The sequence below is a fragment of the Stegodyphus dumicola genome, chromosome X2 (assembly GCF_044657685.1).
Source record: "Stegodyphus dumicola isolate Sdum_Otavi_A_Nest chromosome X2, ASM4465768v1".
In the NCBI taxonomy this organism is placed as follows: Eukaryota; Metazoa; Arthropoda; class Arachnida; order Araneae; family Eresidae; genus Stegodyphus; species Stegodyphus dumicola.
Genome location: NC_140781.1, coordinates 100,934,799 through 100,952,250, shown reverse-complemented (window position 1 = coordinate 100,952,250; position 17,452 = coordinate 100,934,799). Strand labels below are relative to the sequence as shown.

At 32.9% G+C, this 17,452-nt stretch overlaps 1 protein-coding gene across 3 annotated transcripts in view; it reads right to left on the bottom strand.

Annotated features, from left to right (window-relative positions):
- The window catches only part of LOC118199441 (charged multivesicular body protein 1a-like), a 63,533-nt gene that overhangs the window by 16,049 nt on the left and 30,032 nt on the right, over positions 1-17,452 (bottom strand). For 2 of the 3 annotated variants that reach the window (XM_085809987.1, XM_085809988.1), the window contains 4 exons: positions 15,430-15,576; positions 13,681-13,749; positions 13,517-13,576; positions 6,106-6,311 (listed from right to left, as the gene is read on the bottom strand). In XM_085809987.1, the coding sequence (XP_085666113.1) occupies positions 6,106-6,311; positions 13,517-13,576; positions 13,681-13,749; positions 15,430-15,576 (482 nt within the window). The remainder of the gene's footprint in view (positions 1-6,105; positions 6,312-13,516; positions 13,577-13,680; positions 13,750-15,429; positions 15,577-17,452) is intronic. The other variant, XM_085809989.1, reaches the window with a different exon arrangement.

Here is a 17,452-nt window from a genome sequence, read left to right as displayed (position 1 = left end):
ATTCATCGTCTGCAACCTTCAAATTCCTTTCTATTTGAGTGTTTAAATCACTCAGAGTTTTTGCTTTTTCGTTTAATATGTCTAAAGTTTCTTCTATTACGTTTATGCTAACATCATCTTTGCTTAGTTCTGTCTCAATTTTCTTCAGTACCTTGGACACTGCGGTCCTTAATACTTTGTGTTTTGATTTAAGCTTAGCGACAGGATCTTCCATAATTACTTTAAAATAGAAAACTTATCCTACCAGTTTGCAGGTTTCGCACACTTCACACCGTGCTAATCCATACTTAAAAATTCATATTTTCGAACATTAGCCAGCTTCCCGGCATGTAGCACCATAAAATGTTTATGTACGCACTAATGTACACTAATCGAATCAACAAATGGCTCTGCCTATGCATCTAACTATGAAATCTAATGACGTATCTAAATGCCACATCTAAATTTCTGAAAGCGGTGGTTCAATTATAATTCTATGATCAAATACTCAATCTAGTTTTAAAGGGATTTATTAAATACTAAGCAAATTAATCTAATCTAATGTTACATCTCATGAACAGCGTTCGAGCTGCGTCATAACAAATCGAAAGTCAAGTTCTCACTGTTGCCATTCTGAGGCAGAGAAAAGTTTGTTTCTAATCAAACCGGAACATCAGCAGAGTGAAAGTTTCTAGTCAAACCGGAACAGGAACCATGACAAAGATCAGCAGTATGTAGCTCTGAAATACATACAAATTACGAGAAAAGAAAAGAGAGGAGAACACGCTGCAAGGACTGAAATATGATTTTAAGCATGGAAGCTTGGATTAAAACATATCATATGCAATATAGTTATTTAAGTTCTTTATTGTCATATTACAATACACCAAATATATGCTATCTTGTGTCAAACGTGATAAACACATCTCCCACATAATGTACAACTGGCTACTTTTATATTAATTGCTTTACTTTCTTTTCATATTCTTTTACATTTTGAATCTACCTAAAAATACTATTTTCCCATGATTATAATCAAAATTAAAAAAAAAAAAAAAAAAAAAGACTTGCAGTCAAAGGGTTAAGTATGGAAAAGAGGTGACAATGTACTGTAAATTTCAGGAAAACAGTATAAATGCTGTTCGTGACAATGTTTTTAACAGTGAGTGCTTGACTAAAGAGAGTTATGGTACTCAGGTTACAGATACTGGAGCAACATAACAGGTGCAGATAGAATTGGGGAAGAGATCAGAATTTCACTACTAATTGCACAAGTATAACCCCACTGGAGTAACTGTATACCATGTAGCTTCACCCCAATTTTGATGGAGAACATCCACAGGGAGGGAACTGAAGGTCTTCCACCCCTCTTTCTCTACCACCACACTACTTCAAAGGGCATTCTACTTGCCATTATTATGCTTGCACACTGCACAGATACTAACATCCATATCTTCTCTGGGATTTGATACTAGAACCAATGATAAAGCAGTTAGCATCACTGATGACATTACTAACAGAAATGTTGTTTTGTGACTTATTTTACTTCTCTGACAGCAACATCATCAAATGAAATTCATTCCATGAAATTCATTGTGGCAAGGAGTGCAAGATTGAATCTGTCATCAAGAGCCTAGAGCACCATATTACGTGACAATATGACTTTGCTCATTTCTATCCTGTTTTGATTTAGAGCACCCTAGGGGGATGGATCTGAGGATCTCCCACCCCTCTTATCCTACCACCAACTTCTCGAGAAGACTTTTGACTCGATGCATATTTAGAGTGCCCCACACCACACAGACGCTAAACATTTACAAACATCCGTGTCTTCTATGGGTTTCGAACATGGGCCCTTTGGAATAGCAGTCAGCATCACTAACCACTACCCCAGTTGGGCAGTACTAACAGAATTCATAGGCTGAAAACATTTACACATAGGGAAAGCTTAACAGAAGATTAAGTTGAAAACAGCTCAACAATATAATAATATGAACATAGTGTAATTAACACCTGCAAAAATGGTTGAGTGTGGCAGCTAAAAGAACTGCATGATGAAGTACTTTATGCTCCAGATGCTTTTTGAAACTGGTTTTAAATCAACCTTTAACATCTCAGTTCCAAATTAAGAATGTCAAGTTAGGTGTTAAATCTACAGATGTTGTTGCTATCAGAATACATAATGGCAATGTCTTTAAACTGTTATGCAAAGCAGTACTGTCTACGACAAACAATGTGCCTAATATTATCACAGGGTTCTCTGCTCAAATTAATTGAATTCTCTTCTACTCTGACATGAGAGATTAGGAAATTTGGTTAAACAGCATGATAAAATTTTTCCTTCTTCCAAGGAACAGAATTAAAACCTGATAGTCAATATGGTCAAGCATTTGTGCTGACCACACAGCACAGGTTACTATTTCAAAGGCACCAACAGTATGTGAAAGATTTTGACAAGCTTATACACATAAATGTTAATGAACCAATGGAGAAGGAATGCCTACATGCTTCTCTTTAACTTGGTTTGTTTCACAGATGACTGACTATTCTAAACCCAGAAAAGCATTATTTCTGAAACGTAAGTCAGAAGTTGCAGCTACATTTGAAGAATTCTGTGTTTTCATCATGAATCAGACATAAAAGATAATTAAAGCAGATTTAAATATGAGGACTGAAAAAACAGTTTTCAAGATACTTCTAAAAATAATACCCATTTCTTTTACAAGATTTCAGTACAGTACTCCTCACACACCGTTATAAAATGGATCAGCAGAATGAACCAACAGGACACTTGCAGATTTAGGCAGATCAATCGTGTCTGCTAAATATCTATGTACGTGACTGTGGGCTGAATGCACTTGTGCACATACTGAAGCATGCTAGATTATCAACAGTTGAGGGAAAATCACCCTACAAATTATTTTGTGGTAAAACACCAAGATTTGATCATCTGAGAATCATTGGCATGGTGTGTTTTGTATGTGTACCGAAGCATAAACTAATGAAGCCACAAAAGCATCCTAGTCGGATATTTAGATGATGCTGATTGTTATTGTCCACTAGAAGGATAGAAAGAGATTTTTTTTTTTTTTTTACTTCAGAAATAAAAAAAGATACATTCAAAATGAAGTTCAAACCATGAACATATAGATAGATATACACCCAGCTTACTCCTATACATCCTGATTTCATGAAATAAAGATACCTTCTGCTTCTGTTTAACACCCCTCATTGCATGATTTGATCTAACATATATGTTCAGCTAATAACTGATTATAAATAATAATCTGCATTACAAAAAATTTAATTATTCCTATACATTTAATAAACTGGGAGATCATTAAATGAATATTTTTTACCAATAAGACTTGCATTAAGTTCAATAAGTATATGAAATGTCATGTACTTTTAATATAATTCACATAAACTATGGCCTGGAAATAAAGTTTCATTTGAAGACAGTAGAAAAGTAAGTGAAAAAACATAGTGATTATTCCACAAAATATACAAGTGAAGAATATGCTGTCATCTGTTACCTGTTTCAAAAATATTTATCTGGTAGAGAATCGCAAGGACATGCACATGCACCAGAAGATGACATATAATCACACATATAACAGAGTTATAAACAGCAGAACTTATGAACAAAGCTAATAAATCAAGACAAATAATACCAGTGGTTGTGAACACTGACAGATATATCAGGATCGTGGAAGAGAACTGAAGCAAAAGAATGCAGAAAACTATTCAAAATAATTTTTTCATAGATAAATCAGTGTCAAATAGGTATTCAGAAATTCCACTTCTTACCAAACAAAAGCCAGAAAACTGTTTTCAAAACAACTTCTGATTACACAAAACTAATTTGGTGGCTCTTTTTTAACTAGCAATGAAACCTTTGTCCACAACTTAAACAAACAAATGCAGTAACTAAAGGCATTGAAAATACAAGGCAATCAATCTTACACCTTATTACTCTCTAACAATTTAACACACAGCCTTCATTTGGAAGATCATGAGAATACTCTGCTAAGATGTACGATGTATCCTTGTTGATTTTAAGCAAAAAATTAATACTATAAAAAAAAATCATGAAACAAATTTCACTGAGCACCCGCAAGAGACATTAGGAAGTGTACATATGCTTCTCCACTATTTCATTCCATATGCTTGTAAAGGTTCAGATAATAGTATACTGACCCATTGATATCCTGTCAATCTCAAATGCCTTTCACCTTTAACTTCCAGAAATAAAAATACAGAGAAGAATTAAATGAATAAGTTAAGAAATGCCAGAACTGCAGAACGGCGGAAGAATTTTAATACAGTCAAAAGTTTTTAATCCGGATGTCCATAACCCGGAATGATCTATAATCGGGACTTCAAAGCTACAAACTTTCTGCGCATGCGTCAATGTATAATGCATTAACGCATGCGCATAATAACTTTATGCATGCGCATATGTGTCTGCGCATGCACATAATACATTTACACATGCACGTTTAATGTATAACGGACAGTATAAGCTAAAATTATCTAATTATCTATTTCAGTTAATGTTGCAGATTGCGTTGTTCCTTAATCTTTGAATTGGATCCGGCTTATTTTTTGCAGACTGTTAGAGCAATTTTATAAAAGTAAGCTTGAAAGTAAGCTTAATTATGTCAAAAAGAATTTCCGATTCTGGAGCTACCAAAGGATCTACAAAGCGAAAGCATGTTTCGATGTCTATCAAACAAAAAGTGGAGTTGATACAAAAAATGGATAAAGGCATATCCTTTGATTCTCTGACCATTCTGAAATATGTTTATCAATTTCACGCTGCTCTGCGGGGGAAGGGGACGACATGGCACGCAATGAACTGCAAATTGATCTGTCAGCACTATCCTTATCTTCAGGGCAGATAATTTTATTTTATTCGGCTTATAATTCCTTATTAAATGTAGTATTTCATCTCGATGTACTCAGTCTTTGATATGATTTAAATCAAATTCCTCGTCATTATAAATATCACGAATACACATCAAATAGTTTTCTGTTGCAATTTTCTAGTTTCGACTATGCGTAATGTATGCTTTACACATGCCCGCGTTGAAAGAAATGTTTAATAAAGTAAACAAATAAATATTAAGTTTTTTTTGTAAATTTTGATACCCTTTAGATCATAATTGCTCTTTATTTCATAAATTACGGTTTAATATTTTTAATTTTATAATTTCTGCATGCCATCTTACCAGATTTAAACTGATGATCTATTATCCGGAAAAACCGATAATCCAGAATTGCCGAAGTCCCGACGAGTCCGGATTAAAAACTTTTGACTGCATACTGCGCAAAGTGTTTCAACACACTTATCTTTTAGTGTAGCAGGTAAATTCACAACTTGCTAATCCACTCCATAATGTTTAAGACACCAGAAGAAACTTATTACAGTCACCTAGAAATGTCAAGTTTCGATGGCAGGAACTTCTATGTTTACAAATTCAAACTATTATGCCATAAAGCCTTCCTGAAGGAAATGCCTAAACTTCAGTAGAATTGTTTTCCAAAATATTCACATATAGAGATTTTATTGTGTGCTTACTAAAAGCACTAAGGCAATATAAATATTTTCTATAAATGTTTTAATTTCACCAGAAATTTCTAATCAGATTTTTGTTCTGAGTTCAGTATGATTTAAAGAAACAAAATTTAAATCAAACTAAAAAATATATCAATAGTCAAGCCTGTAATTAAAAAAATGATGGAAATGAATTTATAATTTAAATGCCAGGTTCCAATTAAAGTCCAGTTTCAGGTGTGCATAATTTCAACTGGAAATCTACTGATTTACAGACTTAAAGAAAGAAAAAAACAGTGGGTCATGGAATTTCAAGTTCTGAAATTAAATTGAAAATGCTGAACTCTTTAAATATAACATAAGTAAATAACTACAACTAAGATTTCTTTTTAAAAATAAAAATGCACAAAGCATAAACCAGAATGGATAGGGAAGTCTAAGCAGCTTAACAAAATGCAAAAGACTTCATGTATTTAGTGAAAGAGAATAATAATAATAATAACATAAAAAATGCACAAAAAGAATGTTGTGATATAAGTGTTGTCATTAATGGAAAGTTTTACAACCTGCGAGAAAGTGCATCTTCATCAGCTAATGATCTATCAGCTGCTGCTGCTCTTGATGCAACTTCACCACTAGGAACTGACTTTGCTTGTGCTAACTGATCCATAATGTCAAGACCATTTTCTTCAGCAACCTGCTGAATAAGACTGTCTACTTGTGCCAGTGGAGTAGATGTCGTGACTGCACTCCCCATTGCATCTTCAACAACCTGTTAAAAAGAATTTCCTATAAATAAACACGTTTACAATTTCTTTCAAATTAGTTAAAAATACATTAGCATTCAAAACTAAATATACATTAATGCTATAATGTAAACAGATCACTGCAGTAAAATTGAAAGCAAAAACTGAGGGCTGTGTGAACTCTGTTTTGGAGTACATTTTACTTGTATTCACTGATGGAGTCTGCCCACTAAAATTTCTGCTGTACGGACAGTTTCTTTGAAAGTTAGTAACCCTACCATAAACAGAAACATAAAACAGCTTGACGAAACATTAAAAAAGATCGCCAACTCATGGGAAATTTTTGCCAATGTCACTTTTGTCGTTTTTGATAGTGAAAGAGTAGTTGTCTAGTACTAGTTATATGAATAGTATCATAAAACTAGTTATTTATTTGTAATTAGAGAAGCATTTTACACTATTGAGAGAATTTGTAAGTGATGTTCATTTTTACAAAAAGTATTGAACCAGAGGTACTAAAACATGCCATCGAAGAATTGTGCAAATGTGCAGAGTCGAATACTATAAGTACACATGTACATGTCTGTGCAGCTGTGACTACGGAGGGGATATAAGCAAATGAGGGATTTTCGGGAATTTATGTGCTTGTGACAACTGCTTTTTCACAAGAGTTGGTAAATTTTATAAAGTATCAGTGGCAGACTGAAGACAGCCCAAGTGACTACAAAGCTCAATGTAATGCCCAGTGTCATGAAACTTGTGGAAACAGTTTCAGGGCACTGGATCCATATCACAAAATCTGGGCAAGGTCGACCAAGATCCACAATGACGAATGACGATCGTATTTGGCACTTTCAGCATGGTGATACAGGATTGCTACAGATTCATAGCTCTTATTTGAGCTGTATAATGCTACTGGAACCATAGTTTTATGGTCTACATTTGCCTGAAGGCTTCTTGAGACAGGGCTGCAAACCAGACGTGCTGTTTACATCCCACTCACTGCAGCACACAAGAAAGTACATTTAGCATGCTGCAGATAACATGAGCCTTGGACCAGACTCAGTGGAGCATCATGCTTTTTTACATATGAATCGAGGTTCAGTCTGGACAATGTTCTCGGCATTACCTGTATCTGGTGAGAGACTGGAAGAGGATATCTATCCTCAAGTCACCAAGGAAAACGATCATTATGGTGTTGAAGTAAGGGTTTAGCCAAGCATTAAGTTGGATGGCTGTATGAACACCCACTATGTGTTTGACAAAGGCTCCCTGACTGCTATGGGGTACAGAAAGTAGATCTTACAGCCTTATGTTCGACTTTTCAGAAATGCAGTTGCTCCTGGGCTACTGTTGATGGGTGATGATGCTTGCCCACACAAGGCTCAGCTAACTGATGGTTACCTGTAAAGTGAAGATATTTGCTATATGGAGTGGCCAGCCAGACCTCCTGACCTTAACCCTATACAGCATGTCTGAGATGCTTTTGGGAAGGGCATTTCAACTCACCATCCCACAGTTGAAAACTGCCTTGCTGCAAGAGTTTGACTGCCACAGGGAATCCTCAACTGCCTCCTGTTTAGTCTGCCATTGCATAGTGCTACCTGTCTGGCGGTGAGAAGAAAGCACACCCCATATTAGACTCGTTTTCAATTTGGGATATCAGAGAGTGCACTTTGAACATTCCCGAATTATGAGTTTTACTGGTACTCCTGCATAAAAATGACTTTTAAATGTTACATCTTCTTCTCAGTTACAAATGTATATTCAAACCATATTTCATAAAAATCTGTCTATTAGTTTTTCATAAATTCAATATAACGAGCAAATTCTCTTAATTTTGCATACAAGTGTACTTACTTTACATGACTTAGGTAAAAATATGAATTAAAGTTTTTTGTGCATTGAAAATAGTTTTAAAAATCAACCATTTCTATTTTTTACAAAAAAGCTGAGAATTTGATATTTGAAACTGCACTGCCCCAAATAGTCTTGACAAATGAATTTCTACAGTATATTTCCCTTTCAACAGTTCATTAATTTGTGCAAAAATAATACCTAATATCGATAAATCATGTATTTTATCATTTATGTTAAAAGAGTTTGCTAGTAAATATTTTCATTGCATTCACATTAAAGTAAGCACAAATCAGTTAAACTATATCATTAATGAACAAATAAACCAAAAGAAACTTGCTATGTGTGCAGACAAAAGGTAGAGAATAATATTTAGAACTTAACACTATATCTGCAAATTAAAGTTATTTTGTAGGGGCGAGAGGGCAAAACAAGATCTGCAGATATTTAATTAGTGAGTGAACTTTTTTTTTTTTTTTTTTTTTTTTTTTTAAAGCTCAGGATGCATTTCAAATGCTCAAATATTTCAAAGATTCAAGAACTGGACCATTTTACATTTCATTATATGTATGATTTTTGATAACATTCAACAGCAGTCTGCTGGGAAACCACATTATGAACATAGGAGAACAAATTTAACACATTTTTTCAAAACTTCTGTACATGTTTTTAGCCTTGATATAAAATTGCATCTTTAAAACATTAAATTATATAACATAATTAAAATACTGAACAAATGTGAAAACTTCAAAAGCTAAAACATTATATTTTTGGATATCAGAAACTTATACAGAGTGTTAAAAACTGCATAATTGAATACCTCTCAAAGCATTGGCTATAGATTCATAGTTAAAAATTAAGGAAGGACTTAAATAAGTTTCTATACTAAGATAATTTTGGTTGTGATGAGTTTATTACATATATGTTATGAAATTTTAATATTACATAGGCTGATGGAGAAAACTTTCAATAAGCAGCATATTTTTCACAGTTAAAAAAAATCCTCACATAACTAATGGATTAAATTATCGAGGATTGTTTCTAACAATTGGCTATTGCTAATGAGAACTATGCATATTAAATTCCTGAATACAAATTTTAAAAATATCCTTAAATTCAAATATGCATTAACAAACAAGTATAAGTCACAGTTGTTAAGAGTTCAAATTGAATGAAATACTACAATTTAAAATTGTATATGTAATGACATTAAAAACTTCAACAATACACTGTGGGTAAAACAGGTATAACTGGAGCAATTTTGCTAAAATGTTTTCAGGGTCAATTTTTTTATATCAGACTTCTTTTTCAGAACATTTCAGAATAATAAAGAACATGCCTTCTTCTGTGTACAGACCTTTTAAAAATTTCAAATTTTATATATTTTTACTAAAATGTGTTACAAGACCAATGTTACAGTGCTAAAGCCTGTCTTACCTGATTCAAGTCTTAAACTGAAACCAGTGGTCTACAACAAGACTGGAGGAGACAGAGAGTTGTGGAGTCTTTAACGACTCAGTATTGTAAGTTCATTATGGTAAATCATTATTATGCAATCCAAATCATACTTTTAGTAATGTCAACTGCTTTATAAAAGCAAGAAGAACCTTTCTTTAAGGATAATAAATAGCTAGAAACAATGCTTTCGGTTTTCATTTACAACAAAAGTAGAACTAGAATTGATAACTAAAATTTTTAAGTTCTGCATAACTTTTCTTTACCCTGTATTTAAAAGGAGTAACAAAACTGTTTTGAAAAAATCATGCATAATAAATACAATAAACATTCATTATTTTTTCAAATACTTTTACATGAATTTTACTCTAGTTTTCATCAACTGAACATAAATCTTAGTCTAGGATCTAAACTAGTGTCAATTTATCCATCATCCAGCAACATTTAATGTAAATCACATTTGATATTTTTAATGTTATTTCACAGGATCAGAAAATAATAAAACAAAATTTCTTCATAAACATCTAAGTCCTCTGTTTCCTAAATCGTGCAGAAAATCCTTCAAATCTAAAAACACTGAAACTTTTCCAAGATGACTACTTGAAGTTCCTATGATTTGTAGTTTCTGTGGGGATGGACACCTGACATAACAATAAGACAGCCAATCCTTAAATTTTTGACAGACGTCTAAATGGTTCAAGTTAAACTTATCAAATCTTAAGTGTGTTCAAAGGAGTCTTCAATGACATCAATGCATTTTTGTAAGCAAATTTTCCAAAGCTTAAATATGCTTCAAGAAAATCCTATTTCTTGGAATCAATGAAAAATATGTTTTTATAGCCTCATCAATCTCATTTCAAAATGAAAATGATGGCCAGATAAATTTTGTTTTAGATTAAAAAATAGCCAAAAGTAATAAGCACATAATAAAGAGAACAGGGTGGATGTTCTAGAACTTTAATGTGATTTTGTTTGAATTAACTATATGTCTTCTCTACTTGTAACATGATGACACTGCTCAGTCCTGTACTTTAGAAGAAAACACATACATTACTTCCGTCTTTTGTTGTTGTCTTTTCATCACTGTTGACTTGGCATCATCATCATCAAAGGATGATACATAACTTTGTCAAAGGACCATACTTTAGTTTCTTGACATGTTGGAGTATAAAAAAATGGTACATATTTTTTATCATAAATTCCACTTTTAGAATTAATATGGTATCAACAATCAATATGCAATTTTAAGGCTTTTTTAATTGATTCTGACATGCTCTATAACTTGGGTGGGGGAACCCAACAACAAACAAATTTTTTCATATATACATCTTCATGAATAATTTTGCTTATAGGTGTGAATCCAATGTAAAGTTCCTCTGTATTATTTAGTAGGTTATTGATTAACATTTTTCGTATGGCCAATACATTTTTTTGGGAAACTATAGCTGAAGAAGATCTTTCTGCATGTTCTTCATCCAGGAGACAAATTTCGACTTCAAACCACCAAATACTATAATACAAATTTCTTCAAACCACCTGAATACAGCAGCAAGAGTTGGAGCTTCATCTCCATGTCTAAATGTATACATTGAAGGCATTTTTCTTCATTCAGTCCCACTTTAAAATCATAGTATGATACTGTCCCCAGGTCAGCCCCATTTTCCATTCTTTCAAAATTTATTCTACAGTACAGAAATTTGTAACTATTGCCATAAATTATCATCTGCAGACATAAAAGAGGTCAAATTTACAGATATAACAAATAATTTTCTTTCTTCAGTGTATACTGTCTGCCCCCAATTAAAAAAAATTAGTTACCTACATAAGTATTATTGATTTCAAAACTGTTATTAAATTATGCTAGCAAAAATGCTTGTTAAACTGTCTTGGACTAAGGTACACATAACTAGTGGAATTATAAAGCTTTCAGGTTAAAGGTTCATACCATTCTATTCTTAAATATGTTTGAATCTTCTTAAAAATATTCAAAGGAGATTATATAATTTACTACAGTTAACTCCTGATTAACTCTGCTGAAATCTGTGATAATGTCCATGGTTAACTCAAAATCACAGTTAATCTGGGAGCACATATAACACAGGAAAGAAGAATAACATATACTATAAATAACAAAAAAGAAAAAAATAATAATGTTAACAATATATACGTATACTTTTAAGAAGCTTAATTTAGAGAATAATTTCAAATGGTTATGTGAATTTAATCAGTATTCCAACAAAACTCTCTCTTGAGTGTCCACACATCATCATTCTCTTGGTTTCTTCCTATTCCTGTTAATATTTCTCACTTCACCATGCATGTACTGGTTCTTCGTTTTCCTTCTTACATTACTATGGTACTTCGATAGGAATCAATGTGAAACCATGTAAAAAAGTAGATGGGTGTATTTAATTTATTTTTTATTACAAGAGAATTTTTAATTTTCGATATTTTTTAATGGTGTTGATCATTTCTTTAAAGAAAAAGATAAATGAAATACAATACGGCATGAATGGACATACACTACAAAGTACGAGATCTGGATTTCGACTCACTGGAATAGTCATGTGATACATGATAGTAAGTAGTGATAGTGGTAATGGAAGCAAAAAATGATTCGCCAGGTTAGCACCAAACGTATAAGCTATCAGTAAATGCAAAAGTTTGGTAGTGCATTTTGGTTTGAAATGATTGGCTGTCTACTGAGGCAAATTATTGATCATACAGATTTATGCTAATAAACGATTGTTTCTCCAACATGGTGATATTTTTTACTTAGTGCTGAAATGAAAGCAAAGATTTGCTTCACATGGCTTTATTATGAAAGAATGTCTACCGTGCATTCGTAAAGCATTAAGCATGGGCTAAAGTGAGATGCAACTTTCAAACTCTAATTTTTTTTCTCCCTTTTGTAAAAGAAATTGCTAGTGGCCTGAATATTAGATCATTCCAGATACTGGATGCCCAGATTTTGGACTCTGGACAGTATATATTGTAAAATATGAATATTTTCTGATTATATTGTTCCTTTTCTATACTGCAGCAATGTCTTGTATTAGTGCCTATATTTATTGCTTTTAGGTTGATAATTTTGGGGTTTAATTTATATTTAATTAATGCCACATGCTTTACATTTAAGCCTTTATTTGCTACACGGAATTATATATTTTAATTCGAAACTTAAGAACACTGGAATTATAAAAATAGCTCAATTAGAACATGAGACAGGGAATTTTTCACCAACAAGGTAACTTTCAGGAAGATTTGCAAAACCACATCTTTGAAGCTCTACGACTGATTCTTTTAGATGTTTCCAGAGCAGATGCTACAGTGTATAAATACCTGTTGGAGAGCTAGGAAGTTCAGTTGAGAATTAGCTATGAGGTTTAGTGGTTAGCTGAATTAAGAGATAGGGTTCCCCCTTGACAGTTCTGAGGAATTTGACAATTTATTTTATATGCTAAGGAAGAACTGCTTTATATTCACGTTCTCAAGTTATTTCCAAAAAGAAGTTCCACATTCCTTAATATCCACATTCTCAAGTTATTTTAATGTAAGTTTATTATTATACTGTGCATGCTTTTTTCACAATGAAATGTTCATTCCTTGCTGCTTATATTGCTTGTTTTTGGTTTATTTTGATTTAAAGCAATTGAGGGCTATCTGCGCAAGGGAAGGGATGCCTTTGTAGAGGACTTTCTAAAGAAAATTGGCTTACGTACATGTTACACATGGGCAAAACCACAAAAATGCCCATGTAACCCACCCATTCACCACCTGCTTATCTGGACATATTATTTAAAGAAATATCAAAGATCCTGTAGCTGAGAACAATATGCGCTAAATATAATATGATTGAATGATACGAAGAATAAGAATAGAAAGAAGCACAAGTGTTTAAAATGAAATGTGAACTCACTGATGTACGGACATCTAGATCTTCAAACTGTTGTTCAAACTGTTCCATCACAGCAGAGACCTAAGAAATAATTATGTTCAGCAATATTTTAGATAGTAAAAAGGGTGAAAGTTGCATCAACACATTAAAAATTTACACTGCCAAACATAGAAGTATTTGTTTACTTTTTGAAGATCCATCGAATTAATAGCTTTGTCTAATGCTTTAACCACAGAGCCCATATTTTTAGTCACCTAACAGGAAAAATAAATAAATAAAATAACTACAACCATAAAAAATCTCAGCTACATCTACATACAAATAAAATAAAACAGATTTTCAATTACAAAGAAACCAAACTTACTTAAGAGATCTACAACATTCAGTAACAGAAGAACTTTCAATATTCAATTCAGTTCTGTTTCGAGTTGGGAAGACAGATGCCACGTAAGGGTCTAACTGATCCACAATTATGTTCAGACAGTCTGCAGCCTTCATGGTCTGTTCTATCAAAACTAAGGGTCCCACAGCAGACATGAGAACATCCCCCAAAGCATAATACTGCCACCACTAGCCTGTGTATATCCTGCTGTATGGGGAGGGGGGCAAATATTCACTAGGAAGATAGCATATCCTGACATGACTACTGACATGAACAAGAAATCATGAATCTTCCAACTAGGCAGCTGTCTTCCACTTACCTATGGTCCAGCCTCAATGCTCCCAGGCCCACTGTTAGACGGAGCTGACAAAGATGCTTGGTCAACAGAGGCACACGAGTGGGGTCGTTTGCTGCTTAGTCACATATCCAACAGTGTCCTCTGACCTGTATGTTCTGAAACACTGGACTTGCACTATATTGGGCTGTCAGCTAAGACACTGCCTGGTACCAATTTTGCTGTACCATGTGAGACAGTCTCCAACATCCTTTTTCTTTGATGATACATAAACATCAGACCTTGGTGTCTACTACTAGTTCCATGATCATTTACCCACTTTGCATAAATACTAACAATGGCAGATTGTGAAAACAACTTAAAAGTCATGTAGTTTTGAAGATATGATTCCTTACTTTTTCCAGCAGCAGTTAAATATCATTCTCACTTAATAACGTGCTCTCCACGTCATCCAGATGGATGAGTTCATTGAAAAATGAGAGGATGGTGGAAAATAATATTGGAAACAACCTCTAGTTTTAAAAAGATACATTACTCCTACTTCAGTTCTTTCCTTTATTTCAAATGATGTCTGCCTCCAGGATTTGGCATTTTGATATAATCATTGAAATAACTGCATAGCAATTCAACAGGTTTGAAACCTAAAGTTCCATCCACATCAAACATGTAATTATTTTTTCTCTTTTACTATGGAAATGCTGAGATTAAGATAATTAAGATTGTACATAGTATTAATTATTAAATTCAGGCACATAGTTAAATTATCTCACACATAATGAAAAAGCTAGCTGTAATCTTGAAAATTTATGTTTTCATGAATTTCCATAAGCATCCAGCTTTTAAAATAGTTATAGATATCACACTCAGCACTTTTTTACATTCGGAGTTTAGGAGCTTAACAGTCATCAAAATTTTATAATATATTATAACTGATACATGAGTTACATTAAAAAAAAATGGAACTTTGAGTCAAGTAAGAATATATTTTACTTAATTTCAAAATACACTGAGTGAACCATGTTTCCAAAAGCAAAAATACAGGATGGCAAAGAAAAGGACTTTCTAGTCAAAGAAATACAACTAAAGAAGTCTAATAGAAATTTGAAACATTAATATCATTTGATGATATTTTTTTATATAAAATGTTCATTTAGCAATCATATAATACTAAACAATCAAAAATATGTTAAATCACTAAGTTAGGTAATATTAATAAACACATATAATAACCAATCATTTTAAAAAGTAGACAAATACCCCTTTCATTGTAATGGCACTCTGAATTTTTGAAGAAACAGCATCAATTTTAGATGACATACGCAAATAGTTTAAAGCTTCATTTTTTTTACGTATTGCGTTTTCAGCATATATTTTTGCTCCTTCCACATTTCCTTGCTTTATAGCCTGGAAAAGTACCAGAAAAAAGTTACTTTCAACCAAAAATAAAGAACCACTTAAAAAGCACATGTTCAAAAGAATTTCTTAGGGACAACTTCATAATCATACTATATTTAACACTTTTTATGTGATAGAAATAATGACAAACAAAAAGAAACTGAACTAGTTAAGAAACAGAATGCTCCAAAACCTTTTTTACTTGCATTATTTGGAATATCTTTTACAGCTAACAGATAAAAAAAGTTTAATTTATAAAACAGATTTAAAAAAAAAATATCAAAAGGTGGGCAGAACAGACTGAACGTTACCTTTCAGGAAACTCAAAAGAAAAATTCTTAAAACAGCATTTATTTCACAAGTACCAAAAGAAATACTCAGTTGTCTATAACTTCTATTTCATTTACAAATAACCAAATTAAATTATTAAAATAGTCGACCTCAGTTGGACTGGCCATGTTATCCGTATGATCGACAATAACATACTAAAAGAAATATTTTTGGCTAGATCAAGTAAGACAAGAAGAAGAGGTAGGCAGACTTCGATGGATAGCTGCTGTAGAGGAGGATTGTTTAGCCCAACTAAGAATCAGAGGAGTTTGGCTGCTAGCAGAGGTGGTTGGAAATGTCTAGTTCAGAAGGCTCTGGCCCACCCTTGGCTGTTGTGCCATGGATGATGAAATTAATTTACTACAACTAATCCTAATCAGTATAATCTTCATCAAAAGTTTTCCAAAGAAAACTAGCTCATATTACAGTCAAAAGTCGTTAATTCGGACACCCATAATTCGGAATGATCTATAATCCGGACCTCAAAGCTAAAAACTTTCTGCGCATACGCCGCATTGACACATGCGCATAGGCGTTTATGCATGCGCGTAAGACCTTTTACGACTGCGCATATGAGTGTGCGCAAGCGCAGAATAGTTTTCGCGTGCGCGTTTTATGTATAACGGACGGTATAAGCTAAAATTATCTAATTATCAATTTCAGTTAATGTTGATGATTGCGTTGTTCCTTAATTTTCGAATTGGATCCGGCTTATTATTTTTTGCAGACTGTAAGAGCAATACTATAAAAGTAAACTTGAAATTTCGATTATGTCAAATAGAATTTCCGATTCTGGAGCTCGCAAAGGATCATACAAAACGAAAGTATGTTTCGATGTTCATCAAACAAAAAGTGGAATTGCTGCAAAAAATGGATAAAGACATGAAGAATGTGACAGAGAGGTTAGTGAAAACGAAAAAATTTCGATTGACAAGTTAGTCGGTATTCTCGGCACAGCAATTAACGGGACTTGAACAGCGGAATTTTGTAACTGAACAAGAAATTATGTCTGTTTATAGAATTAAAGAGAAAGTATTATCACATAAAACGAAGCAACTTACATTGAAAGAAATGTTTAATAAAGTAAACAAATAAATATTACGCTTTTTTTTTTGTAAATTTTGATACCCTTTAGATCATAATTGTTCTTTATTTCATAAATTACGGTTTCATATTTTTAATTTTAGAATTTCTGCATGCCATCTTACGAGATTTAAACTGATGATTTATAATCCGGAAAAATCGATAATCCGGAATCGCCGAAGTCCCGACGAGTCCAATTAACGACTTTTGACTGTATTATATAAATGAAATTATCATAAAAGTACCTGGGCAGCCAGCAAAGGTGCTTCCCCGATCATGTCCGAGAGCAATGAAACTGAAAGGCAACTTACCATTATTCAGTAGCTTCTTAGAAAACTCTCTAGAAAGCTCTTATTTAAGTAAAAAATAAGAGACTTATTTTAAATGGGAATTATGCTTATTTAACTGTATACAATAGTCAAATGATTTGGAAATGAATAGTTTTTCTGTTTTAGTTTGTAATCAGAGAAGA